The sequence below is a fragment of the Heteronotia binoei genome, unplaced genomic scaffold (genome assembly GCF_032191835.1).
Source record: "Heteronotia binoei isolate CCM8104 ecotype False Entrance Well unplaced genomic scaffold, APGP_CSIRO_Hbin_v1 ptg000055l___fragment_3, whole genome shotgun sequence".
Classification (NCBI taxonomy): domain Eukaryota; kingdom Metazoa; phylum Chordata; class Lepidosauria; order Squamata; family Gekkonidae; genus Heteronotia; species Heteronotia binoei.
In genome coordinates, this window is record NW_026799985.1 from 498,098 (window position 1) to 512,018 (window position 13,921).

General features: G+C 47.6%; 1 protein-coding gene across 2 annotated transcripts in view; it reads right to left on the reverse strand.

Annotated features, from left to right (window-relative positions):
• The window catches only part of LOC132590497 (solute carrier family 12 member 2-like), a 136,564-nt gene that overhangs the window by 23,528 nt on the left and 99,115 nt on the right, over positions 1 to 13,921 (reverse strand). For both annotated transcript variants that reach the window (XM_060263401.1, XM_060263400.1), the window contains exon 18: positions 1,877 to 1,983. In XM_060263401.1, the coding sequence (XP_060119384.1) occupies positions 1,877 to 1,983 (107 nt within the window). The remainder of the gene's footprint in view (positions 1 to 1,876; positions 1,984 to 13,921) is intronic.

The following is a 13,921-nucleotide window of genomic DNA, read 5'->3' on the forward strand; positions in this document are numbered from 1 at the left end:
TTAATAAATTAAACCCAGGGCTTGCCACTGTTCAATAGCAGTTACCCCACAAAAGCAAGTGTGATGTAGTGGTTAGAGTTTCAGACTAGAATCTGGGAAGCCAAGGTGGGAATGACCATTCTGCCATGGAAACACACTGAGTAACCTTGGGTCAGTTACATGTTCTCAGTAGAGGTGTGCAAAAAAAAAAAATCTGGTAAAATCTGGATTTGGAGTTATTCGGGGGCAAGCTATTCAGGAGGGCGAAATATCCCCAAATACCAGATTTGGCTATTTCCAAATATACAGGAGATATTTGGCTATTCCTGAATATATGGGCCTTTGAAGCCAATGACAAAATAGGTATAATGAATTGCAGCTGTCGGGTGGGGGGAAAAGGGTTTTGAGGTAAAGGTTCCAAATTTGCAGGGCAGCTGCAGGGGCCTCTCCTGCACAGAACCCCCAAGTTTCAAAAAAGGGGCCTAAAATTGGCCCTTTTCCCTTATGGTGGGAAAAAAGCAATCAGTCAGTGTTCCCACTCTAATTAGAATGTGACTCAGTGACATGGGGGCTGAGGGAGAGGCACCAAATTTCCAGGGCTGCTGGACCAGGGGTTCCTATTCTAAGGGCACCCAAAGAGGGTCCCTATCTCCCTAAAGTAGGAAAAACTACCCCAGGCAGCAGTTATATTCTCCTAGAGAATCTCTGTAGTGGAAAGTCAACTGTGGTGAGGGTGCTTTGTTTGCAAGGAACGTAACAATGCTATTTGCCCAGTAGAACAAGTACAAGACGCAACACACAGGACCTTATTTCAAATTAGAGAATCTGATTCTCAAATTGGAGTGGGGGCTTTCTGCAGGGACTGACCTTTAATATATCTTATTTTTTATAAAATTTTAATGATATTATTTATGTATATATACTTGAGATTCCCCTGACAAAGCCTGTTGGCGAAACACATAAAGGAATGTTTTGGGAATTACAACTGAGTAATAAAATATAGTTTTACCTGATTTTCCCCATCAGACTTTGCCTTTTTAAATTTTCTATCAAGAAAACGCACGGGGAGGAGCCAGGGCCCTTCAAAGGCTCTTTTTGGCCTTTGAGAAAGGAATAATCAAGTCAGGATGCAGCCACTTACTACCATATAACTTGCATGATTCAGTCAGGCTCAGTTTCTTGCTACCATTCAGCAGCAGCCACCCCATGAAATCCAGTGTCATGTAGGGGTTAGAGTTTCATACTAGAATCTAGGGCCCCCAGATTTTACTCTCCATGCTATTATGGAATCTCACTGGATGACACTGGGCCAGTCACACTCTCTAAGGGCCAAGCTAGATGTTATGGCTTCCATTGTGGGGTGGACCAAGATCACCTAGTACCACGGTGCTGTGGGCCTGATCAGGATCAGGCTCTTGCAGCAGTTTTAAATGGCTGAGTTCAGCTCTACAAGGTTTTCAGAACCATGGATGCCATAATGTGTGGTCTGATCCTAAGCCTAACTTATCTCACAGAGTTATTGTGAAAAAAGTGGAGAGGAGAATGATGTAAGCTGCTGGGACTCAAAGCAGCTTACATCATTCTCTTCTCCACTTTATTCACAATAACTCTGTGAGATAAGTTAGGCTTAGGATCAAAGAAAAACAAGATACAAAGTAAATAAATAATGAATATAGTTGAAGATGAGGGCAGATAAAAGGTTAGCTGGTGAGTGAGAAGGAGAACAAAGCAGGGAAAGGTGAGAGGTTATGGGGACTTTCAGGAAAGGGAAAATAGCTGGGGAGGAGAAATGAGATGTCCTACACAAGTCCTTATGAGTCCTCCCCTTTGTGATATACTAATATATGTATTCCAAAATTACATATTTACATTAATGTATGTTCAACCTTGTACTCACTGTAGTAAGTTGATGTAGGTATCAACATCCCTCATGTCAGCTGACTGCCAATCTTTCTTAAATCCAATAACAAGAGTGTTTGGTCTCATTCGCCCCAAACCTGCAGCCTAATAACAAAATTACATTAAAACCTTTGACAAGCTTAAAGTAGTTTCCTTCAAGGAATATTGTATTGGCAGAAGATCTGAATTACCTAGAAAAAAACCAAGTTGTTTATCTGTAACATTATTTTTGAGTGGTCATCTGAGCAGCCACACTGGGTACTACACCTGTGCTGTGCCTCCATTCGGGAAAATTCTAGAGCTTAGATTTTCGGTGGGCTTTTCCTCAGGTCTGGGGAGCAGACACCTCTGGGCACACCTCAGTTTCTCACACCACTAGACAGTCCCCAGAATGAAAGGGAAGAAATAAGGAAAGCCAGCAGTGGGGAAGGATGGGTGGGTGTGGCTGCACAGATGACCACTTGAAGATCATAAATTATAGGTAAGCAACCTAGGTATTTATTTTCTTCATGGTCTCTCTGCAGTCCACACACTGGGTGACTAGTGCGCTGATGTAAATCGGATGGTGGGTGCTGGCCAAAGAACAGTCCAGGAAAAAACAACAGATACAAAGTAGGTGAACCAAAGAGATTATATTAAAGATGAAGCATATGACAAATATTTCTCTTTAGTTTCAGACTCAGTACATCAGAAATGTTACAGATGTGGTCATATGGAGAATAAGACAATCCAAACATTCAACAATGAAAAATAGATCTTGAAAATGCCTGGCCAAAGGCCACATCCTTACAAGCCCAAATGTTAAGGACACAGTGGGTAACAAAGGTGGATGGTGTGGACCATTTGGCAGCTGCACAAACATCTTCAAGGTCATCTGAAAGAGACATTGTGATAGGAGAGACACTTCAACAGGACACAAAGGCCATTAAATGCCTCCACTGGAGGGCATTAGGACCTACGAATTTCCATGCATTCAAGAGCATGCTCTTAACTTCAGGCATGAAAACGAGACGATGATTCTTCATGCCGTGATTTTGAAAAGACTTTGGTCATGATGAAGGATCCATCCATGCTGCTGGGACAGCAGATTGGGGACTCTGGGCAGTGCCATGTAAGTCCTTCAGCTGAGATGCAGCAAGGTCAGAAACCATGGCTGGCACCACCACCATGGGTCGACAAGGATGCAAGAAGTATTTTCTGATTGAAGTTTCTGAAGCACTTGGGTGATCAGAGGAAGGGGAGGGAACATGTAAAAAAGCTGACCAGTCCACTGGTGGAGAAAGGCATTGCCGAGAGAACCCAGAAGAGTGTTCAGTCTGCTGAAGTATCAGTCGCACTTCATGTTCTGGTGGGTTGCAAACACATAGATCGATGGTGTGCTGAAAGCCCAAAACACTGGAATCAAGTACATTATGTTTGCTGCCCATTCATGCTGTACTGAAGTCTCCCAACTGAGGAGATCTGCCTGATTGTTCTATACTCCTGGGACATGGATTGCACATAGTTGGATGTTGCGTGGGATGCACCAGTTCCAGATCTTGAGTGCTAGGTGGCAAAGAGAGGAAAAAGCAGTACCTCCCTGTCTGTTAAGATAAAAGACAGTTGCCAAGGCAACTTGGACCAGATTTCCTTGTATGTTTGGAACAAAGGAGAGAAGTGTATTGTAGACTGCCAAAATTTCAAATTTGTTTTTTTTTAAAAAAAAAACATATTTTTATTTTATTTTACAAACAATTCTAACACATATTCAAAGGATATTTCTGCAATATTTTCATATACATTGTTGTGATCAATATATATTGTCAAATAAAGGATAAGGAAAAAAGAATGTTACTAAAATTATTACTATACACTGCTTATATTTTACATTACAAAAAATAATACTTGTGCGATCTTCAATAATTTTTTTAGACTCAACATAGTTAACCAAATTAATTCTACCATAACTGTAATAAAGTTACAATTTCAGGGATTTCTTTTTGGAGAATAAGATAATCCAAAATCGGGTACCAGATAAGTCTGAGTTCTCTAATTCTATGTCTGTTTAAGTCATATCAGTTAGTTTGTCCATAATGTAAAGCTGCCAATGTTTTGCATGCCAATGATTAAGATTCAGAACAAATGTTTGTTTCCAGTTTGCTGTTATGGTTATTTTAGCTGCAAATGTTAACAGAGCTATTCTTTTTGCCATTACTGGTGTTAGTTTTAAATGATCTCTATAATTCAGCAGGATAACTTCTGGTTTCAGGGGTAGATTTATGCTAGTGATGATTTTAATCTTATCCAATCTTAACCAATATGAATGGACTTTAGGGCATTGTAACCAACAGTGTATGTATGTTCCAGTTTGTTGTATTTTCAAATGCTTTCCAGATTCTGTCCCAATTTTCTGAGGTAAGTTTAATGGAGCATTCTTTTTGCCATCGTTTTTGACATAGTATACTGGCTTTTTGAGCCCAATAGTTTGTATATTTTGGAAATATACCTCTAGATTGTGTTTCACTAAGTTTTAGTATCATTGCAAGTTCAGTTAAGGGTTGTTTCATAATGTCTGTCATTGGGGAGCAAAGATGTATTACTTGAAGGTATTGAAACCATGGTATTTTGCAATTAATTTTAATTTCTAAATCTTTTTTCTCTATTATTGTATATTTGTTTACCATTAGGTCCACTAGTCTAGTTATGCCTGCCTTGTGCCAAGTTTTATATTCTGATGCTGTCTGTCCAGGAGGGTACCAGCTTTGCCCTGTAAAATAGGAGAGTCTAGAGATATTGGGTAAGTGATATTTATGTATACTGTTCCATTCTTTTAATATAGGTTGAAGGTATGGAAAAACAGGTTTCCTACCTGTAACTGATGATCTTCGAGTGGTCATCTGTGCAGTCACACCAATGGGAGAGGCGCCGGCGCCGACCCTGATCGGTAAACTTCAAAAGCTGCGGATTTCCGCCTCTCCGCCCCCGCGCGCATGCGCAAACTCCTCCCCCCTTTGCGCATGCTCGCCGGGACGGGAGCGGACATCCCGCCAGTTCCTTCTGACCGCTGCATTAGCCCATATAGGATGGACCGGCAGCGGAGGGGAAGGAGGGCGGGTAGTGTGACTGCACAGATGACCACTCGAAGATCATCAGTTACAGGTAGGAAACCTGTTTATCTTCTTCGTGGTCTCTGTGCATCACACCAATGGGAGACTAGCAAGCAAGGACATACCTGGAGGAGGGCGCAACGGTCCATCAGCAAGAGACAGACTGTAGCACAGCACGGCCCACCGCCGAGTCCTGACGCTGCCTCATATCCAGCGCATAGTGCGACACAAAGGTATGCACCGACGCCCATGTGGCAGCCTTGCAAATGTCCTGCAGCGGCACTCCCTTCAGGAACGCTGCCGAAGAAGCCACCGCTCGCGTCGAATGGGCCCTCACCGGCCCCGGAAGCGGCGTCTTCTGGAGAAGATAGCACAGCCTAATGGTGCCGGTAATCCATTTAGACAATCTCTGAGACGAGATCCTCCGACCCCGGGATGGAGCCACGTACGAAACGAAGAGCCGGGAGTCCCGCCTGAACGACTTCGTACGGTGTAAGTAGAAAGCAAGCGCTCGTTTTACATCGAGGGCATGAAACCGCCGTTCGGCCTCCGTTGAAGGGTTCGGGAAGAACACAGGGAGGTCAATCACGGCATTCAAATGAAACGCAGAGACCACCTTGGGCAGGAACGTGACGTCAGGGCGGAGCACCACCCCCTCAGGGGAGAAGCAAAGGTAGGGCTTGTCGCACCTCAGTGCCATCAGTTCACCCACTCGCCTCGCCGACGTGATTGCAACCAGAAACGCTGTCTTCCATGCTAACAGCTGGTGCGAACAAGTAGCTAGAGGTTCAAACGGCTTCCCCATAAGGGCCCTAAGAACCAAAATCAAGTCCCAGGACGGGGCGGGCACCCGCACCGCGGGATACAGCCGAGCGACCCCCTTGAGGAACTGCTTCGTCTCCGGGTGGGTAAAGACTGAATATCCGTCAATCGGCCTGTGCTCACTCGAGATGGCCGCCAGGTACACCCTCACTGAGGAGGTCGCCAGATCACGGTCCAGCAAGGACAGTAGGAAGTCAAAGACTGCAGAGAGGCCGGCCGTCCGCGACTCCAGCCCCTTATCCACAGAGAACTGAACGAACTTCGACCACTTATAGGCGTACGAGCGCCGAGTTGAGGGCTTCCTGCTGTTCATAAGCACGAACCTAGCTCTTTCCGATAGCTGCGAGCGTCCAGACGCCAAGCCGTCAACTTCAGATGGGGCACATCGTGGTGCAGCACTTGCCCCTGGTGCGACAGCAGCAGATCCGGGACCTGTGGGAAGTGGTGAAACTCCCCGCGGGCAAGCCGCAAGACTATTGGGAACCACTGCTGCCTCGGCCACCATGGCGTTATCAGGATGCCCACTGGCCGCTCCCGCAGGATCTTCTGGACAACTCTGGTAATCAGCGGCAACGGGGGAAAGAGGTACACCTCGTGGTGCGTCCACGGGATCAGGAGCCCGTCCCCGAGGGACAAAGGATCCACTCCTCCCCTGGTGCAGAAAGACTCGCACTTGCTGTTCTCCCGAGTCAGTCAGTTTATTGCGGCTCCTTTATGTTTAGATAATTACGAATTGTTTGAGAATTTATCTGGCCTTGAGAATTTATCCGGTAATGTCCTTGCTGGGTTCCAGAAACAAACATCTCCTCGCAAGCATGAGTAAACGGACTAAACGCCAGCGAACGAGCCCAACAGCTGCTGGGGAGTCGGTGCCAAAGAAAACACGCAGCCACAAAGCTTCAAAACAGCTACTGTTCTCCCGAGTCGCAAAAACGTCCAGCGTAGGCGCTCCCCAGAGGCGAAAAACTGGTGCCAGAAACCTCCAGTTTAGCTCCCATTCGTGGAGCGACGCACCTCCCCTGCTGAGGAAGTCTGCCCTGGTGTTCAGAACACCTGGGAGGTGGGTCGCAAGCAGTGAGATCCCTCGGGCTATACACGCTTCCCAAATCGCCATCGCCAGCCGGCAGAGGCTGCGAGACACTGTGCCCCCTTGGCGATTTATGTAGGCCATGGGCGTCGTATTGTCCGTGAGGATTGCCACTGCTCGGCCAGTGATGAGTGTCTGGAACGACCGGACAGCATGGAAGACAGCCAGCAGTTCCAGGTAGTTGATATGCCGGAGAGCCTGATGAGCCGGCCACCTGTCCCCGACACATAAACCCATCGCATGTGCGCCCCAACCCCAAAGGGACGCATCTGTCGTGATCGTCACAGAGGGCTGAGGTCTGTGAAAGGGCGCCCCTCCTATCAGGTTGCAGTCCTGCCCCCACCATGCTATGTCCGCCAACACCTCTGGAGGAACCGTTAGGCAACGACTTGGGGGGTCGAGGTTGGAGCGGAACTCCCATAGGAACCACAACTGGAGCGGTCGCATGCGAAGCCTCGCATTCGGAATGACCGAGGTGGTGGCCGCCATAAGTCCCAGTAGACGCTGAACCCGGCGCGCAGGGACTGTTGGGTTGCGTTCCAGGGAGCAAACTGCCTGAACAATGGCCCCTGCCCGATCTGCTGGTAGAAACGCCCTGCATGCTATCATGTCCAGTACTGCGCCGATGAACTGCACTCTCTGCGACGGTTGGAGGTGCGACTTCTTCCAGTTGACCTGGAGCCCCAGGTCCGACAACAGGGCGAGAGTGGTGTCGATGTGCTGAAGCAGAGTCTCCCTCGACCCCGCCACTATCAGCCAATCGTCTATGTACGGGAACAGGGAGATCCCTTGAAGCCTCAGGTGGGCGGCAATAACGACCATCGTTTTGGTAAACACTCTCGGGGCCGTCGACAGACCAAAGGGCAGTGCCCTGTACTGAAAGTGATCGTTGCCGACCGTAAATCGCAGGAACTTGCGGTGCCGGGGGTGGATGGAAACATGAAAGTACGCATCTTTCAGGTCTAAAGTTGCCAACCATTCCCCGTGGTCCAGCAGCGGGAGAATGCATGGCAGAGAAGTCATTCGAAACTTGTTGTAACTTATGAACTCGTTGAGAGCCCGAAGGTCCATGATCGGACGTAGGCCTCCGTCCTTCTTGGGGACCGCAAAGTAGCGGGAGTAGAACCCACGGCCGCGTTGATCCTTCGGGACCTCCTCGATAGCCTGCTTGAGGAGGAGGGATTGAACCTCTTCCTGGAGAGGAAGGGAAGGGGCAGTGTAAGCAAACCTCGGAGTAGGGGGTAGTCGGAAAAATTCTATCTCGTACCCCCACCGGATCACAGATAAGACCCACTGGTCCGAGGTGATACGGGACCAGGCAGGTAGGAAGCGGGATAGGCGAATAGAGTCCGTGTCCCCATGGGGACGGGTGGGCGGGGGGGAGTCAAAGGCCCTGCTTCTTATGTTTCGCACCCTTCTGCCTAGAAGCCTGGGCAGAGGACGGGGAGTATTTCTGCTTGGGCTGGTACTGAGTCCTCGGGAGGGTGGACGTTGACTTCAGGCGCCACTGTTGCTCAGGGGACTTAGCATAAGGCTTCTTCTGCCATTGCCGCGTCCACTGCCGTTTAGTCTGCGGGCGAGAGGTGGAGACCCCCAGATTCCGGGATGCTTTTATACTTTTGTCCATCTCTTGAAGGTCCGAGTCAGTGGTCACACTGAATAGACCTGTGCCATCGAATGGCAGGTCTTCAATGTACGCCTGTGTATCAGGCTGTAAAGCAGTGGAGCGCAGCCAGGAGTGTCTACGGAGAGATATGGCCGTAGTAATAGTCTTACCACAAGCATCTCCTGAATGCTTTGCGGAATTCAGCTGCTGCTTAGCGAGGGCCATCCCCTCCTTCTGTAGCTTCTTAAGAGCCAACCTGCTTTGTTCTGGCATCGTGTGCAAAACGGAAGAGACCTGGTCCCACAGGGTATATTGATACCTGCTCATACAAGCAGAGTAGTTCGCGATCTTCATCCCCAGCGACCCAGAGGAGTATAATCGTCGTCCTACGGTGTCCAGCTTGCGGCCCTCCTTGTCGGGAGGGGTTGAGTGCGTTTTCTTTGCCCTGGATGAGGACGAAACCACAATCGAATTAGGCTTGGGGTGTGTATACAGGAACTCCGCTGTATCCTCCTGCAGCCGGTACATATGGTCCAGCCGGCGAGATGACACCGGCGTGGACGCGGGTTTGTCCCAGGACGCTTTTGCAGTATGCAGCATCACATTGGTGATGGGCAGGGCGACCGCTGTCGAGGTATCCCTTTGAACAATGTCAAACACATTGTCCGTGACCACAGGCTGTTGCTGGACTGTTGGCAACGACAGTGCCAGCGCCATCCGCTTGATTAAGTCTCCATATGATTTTAGGTCTTCGGAAGGAGAGATGGGATGATCCTCCGTGGTCTTTTCCGGTGGGGATGGTTCGCCAGTAGAAGATGCACCTTGTTCTTCAGGTGATGATTCCCTCATGGACCTAGGGGATGCCTCAGGTGAATCTGATTGCTCGGACGTCTGGCGTCGAGGTGGAGAAGTCGGGACCACTGGAGTTGTCTTCCGTTCCTCGGAGGGGGAATGCTGCTCTGGTTCTCGGCGTCGAATCGGCTGTGTGACCTCGGGCGGTTTCGATATTGTAGCAGAAGCCGTACTTCTAGGGGTTCTGCAGGACATCCGTGATCTATACGAGGTCTCCGATGCCTGATCCCAGTCCATCTGTCGCGGTGGCAACCAGGGAAAAGGGTGTTGCATGGGGCAGGCGCCGTAGAGGTACTGCCATTGTCGCTGATCCCAGGGAATGTGAGACACTGGTCGATGAGGAGAAGGATCCCTCTTCAGGTATCGAGGAGAGTGGCTGCTCGATGACCGATCCCGGTGCGAGTCACTGCGTCGATCCCGAACAGGGCTCCGAGAGCGAGGAGTCCGCTGTCCCGGTGTGAGCCTCCCCGCTGGGCTTTTATCGATACCGACGCGTTGTGCCGAATCGATCTCGGAATCGGAGTCGGAAATGACGAGTTGAGTCGACATCGAAGTAAGCGGCGGCGTGCTCTGCCGACGAACAGGTGAGGCGAAGAGCTTGAGAGGCGGGATGACCAGCGTCGAAGGCTCCGATGTCGAGACAGGCGCCGATCCCGAAGCGGACTTATGCTCCGACTTGTCGGCCTTCCGCTTCTTCGCCTTCTCTGCGTGCTTGTCCTCCTTACGCCTTTTTTCCGGCAGCGAGGACTCGGATGCGGCTGCCGAGCCCGAGCGTTTGCGGGGGCGATCGGCATCGGAGGGCCCTTTTTCGGCGTCGACCGATTTCGGCGTCGACAGCTCAGCCGAAGGCTGCCCTTGATCGGAGGCGAGCGCACGTGGTGATAGTGCCTTCTCCATAAGCGCTGCCGCCAGTCGCGCCGCCCTGTTCTTCTTTGTCTGTTTCGAGAACTTGGCGCAGTGGGCACACGAGTCCGGCTTGTGCTGTTCCCCCAGGCACAACAGACACAGGGAATGGCCGTCCGGTGGCGCGATTTTGCTTCCGCACTTCGAACAGCGACGGAAGAAACCCCACCGCTTTTCCATGCGAGGGCCAGGAAAAGAAAGGGCGGGGAAGGCCCGATTGAGCGGGGGAAGGCGCCCCGAAGGGCGGGAAAACTCACCCCACGCTCCGAACGGGCTGTAACAACACTATCTAACTAACTAAACTAACAACTAACTACAGCTAACACTAAGAAAAAACGATTTAGACAAAGTCCAACGAAGTTCACCGACCGTAGCGAAAAGATCAACCGATCAGCGCGGCGGTCAGAAGAGAACTGGCGGGATGTCCGCTCCCGTCCCGGCGAGCATGCGCAAAGGGGGGGGGAGTTTGCGCATGCGCGCGGGGGCGGAGAGGCGGAAATCCGCAGCTTTTGAAGTTTACCGATCAGGGTCGGCGCCGGCGCCTCTCCCATTGGTGTGATGCACAGAGACCACGAAGAAGATTTTGCTTTACTATACCTAGTCTTTCCTTTTGTGTTTGCTGGATTATTTCTTTTATTGAATAAGGAGAGAAGTATTCACTAAGCATATTGAACCAATCTGGTTCTTCCTGTTCCTTTAGCATTATTATAATCTTTGACAGGTGGATTGCTTTATAATATTGTATAATATTTGGGAAGCTTATACAGTACGTCACAGAAGTGAGTACACGCTCTCACATTTTGTAAATATTTAAGTATATCTTTTCATGTGACAATAGTGAAAAAAATGACACTTGGCTGCAATATAAAGTAGTCTACAGCTTGTATAACAGTGTAAATGTGCTGTCCCCTCAAAATTACGCAACACACAGCCATTAATGTCTAAACTGCTGGCAACAAAAGTGAGTACACCCCTAAGTGATAAAGTCAAAATGCGGTCCATGTAGCCACTTTCCCTCCCTGGTGTCATGTGACTCGTTAGTGGTACAAGGTATCAGGTGTGAAGGGGGAGCAGGTTATCGCTCTCACTCCCTCATACTGGTCACTGGAAGTTCCACATGGCACCTCATGGCAATGAACTCTCTGAAGATCTGAAAAAACAAATTTTTGCTCTACATAAAGATGGCCTAGGCTATAAGAAGATTGACAAGACCCTGAAACTGAACTGCAGCACGGTGGCCAAGACCATACAGTGGTTTAACAGGACAGGTTCCATTCAGAACAGGCCTCGCCATGGTCGACCAAAAAAGTTGAGTGCCTGTGCTCAGCGTCATATCCAGAGGTAGGCTTTAGGAAATCATAAGAGCATAAGAGAAGCCATGTTGGATCAGGCCAATGGCCCATCCAGTCCAACACTGTGTCACACAGTGGCCAAAAAAATTATACATATATATATATATATATATATATATATACATATATATATACACACACACACACAGTGACTAATAGCCACTGATGGACCTCTGCTCCATATTTTTATCTAACCCCTTCTTGAAGCTGTCTATGCTTGTAGCTGCCACCACCTCCTGTGGCAGTGAATTCCACATGTTACCCTTTGGGTGAAGAAGTACTTCCTTTTATCCGTTTTAACCGGACTGCTCAGCGATTTCATTGAATGCCAATGAATTCTTGTATTGTGAGAAAGAAAATAGGCCTATATGACTGTGGCAAAGTAGAGTTTCTTTGTTCTTTGAGGATTACTATTATAGAAGCCTGATTTCATGAGGGTGGGAGATGACCAGTGGATAAAATATGGTTACATGCTGCCAAAAGGGAGTCTGCTAAATTTGGTGTAAACACTTTGTAAAATTCAGCTGTGTATCCATCTGGTCCCAGTGCTTTGTTACGTTTTAAGGATTTTGTAGTATTAAGAAATTCAGTTTTATTAAATGGTTTATCCATCAGATTTTTATGTAGATTTATTTTGGTGGAAGGATATTGTCTGAAGAATTGATTGATCTTAGAGGTGGGGATTTTATTTGAAGAGTATAATTTGGAATAATATTCTAAAAATCAATCTAGAATCTTTCTGGAACATGAATGTAATTTTCCTGATTTGCCTCTTATGAATGTGACTGTTCATGCCAATTTCTTAGTCTTTGCTCTGTGTGCCAAAAGTTTTAAGGATTTCACAAAGTCATTCCAATAAGCATGTCTCAAACAGAGAGCCTCTTTTCGTAATTCCGTGATGTCTAATAGTTCCGACTTTCTGCGTTAAGTAATTTCTTGTATATTTTTTACTGCATGTTGCTTTGTGTTGGTTTTCTAAATTTGTATAGTTTGAATGAGCTCATTTCTTTTTATCATTTTTGTTTCTTTAAATAGGAGGCTTTATCTATTAAAAAACCTCTCTGAGATGGTTTTAATGCATTCCAAAGGATCCCAGGATCTTCGGGCATTGAATTGTCTTGGAAATAATTTTTAATGTGCTGATCTATTTCCTGTTTGATTAATTCATCTGCTAATAAATTTCTATTTAGTGATTTAGTAATAAATTTCTATTTAGTTTTGTTCTTCCTTCTGCATGATACAGCTCACCCAAGCATGATCTGTCCATTGTTTTACTCCTATTTCTGAAGATGTTATATGGTCTAATATTTCTCTGCTAGCAAGAATGTAGTCTATTCTGGTATGTACTAAATGCTTAGGTGAGAAGTAGGTGTAGTCTGTCATGCAGGTGAAATTGTCTCCAGACATCAAATAGGTTAAAATTAGTTATAAATTGGGCCAATTTGGTGGGATTGTTTTTAGATTTTTGTTTTTACCCATAATATTTTTTATCTAGATTTAAGTCTGTTAAAAAATTGAAATCACGGCCCACTAATAGTGGGCCTTCTTTGAATTCATTCAGTTTATCAAATGTGCTTTTAGTCTTGACATCAGATTATAAAGATGAAGGTCACAGCTAGGCATGACGCCTACAAGCCACCAAGGAGGCCAGAATACAAGAGAAATAGGTTTCACCATGGAAGTCTATACTCATGCCCTTTAAACAAGGTTGAATCTGTAGAAAAACAGGCTGCTTACCTGTAACTGATGATCTTCAAGTGGCCATCTGTGCATTCACACTGATGGGATATAGTGCGCCTGTGCCGATCCCGATCAGTACTTCAAAGTCTAAGAAAAAAGGATTTTTGCGCCCGTCCCACCGGGCATCCGCAGCTCTCCACCGCACATGCCCATTGGGACAGACAAGAGGATCCTGCCAGTTCCTTCTGTCCACTGTAAGCTCAAGAGAACTGACACCAGAGGGGAAGGAGGGCGGGTAGTGTGAATGCACAGATGACCACTTGAAGATCATCAGTTGCAGGTAAGCAACCTGTTTATCTTCTTCATGGTCTCTGTGCTTCACACTGATGGGAGACAAGCAAGCCATAAGACTACTTGGAGGTGGGTGCTGGATGGTGCTAATGAAATCGCTGCTTGTGGCACGCTGGCGCCTCCTAACGTCCAGAGCATAGTGTTGCACAAAGGTGTGAGACATAGCCCACATGGCTGCTTGGCAGACTTCCTGTAGGGGTAACTCCCTTGAAGAACGCTGTAGATGACGCCACCGCCCTGGTGGAGTGCACTTGCACAGGTCCTGGTACAGGTCTTTTAGCTAGCAAGTAGCAAGTCTGCATGG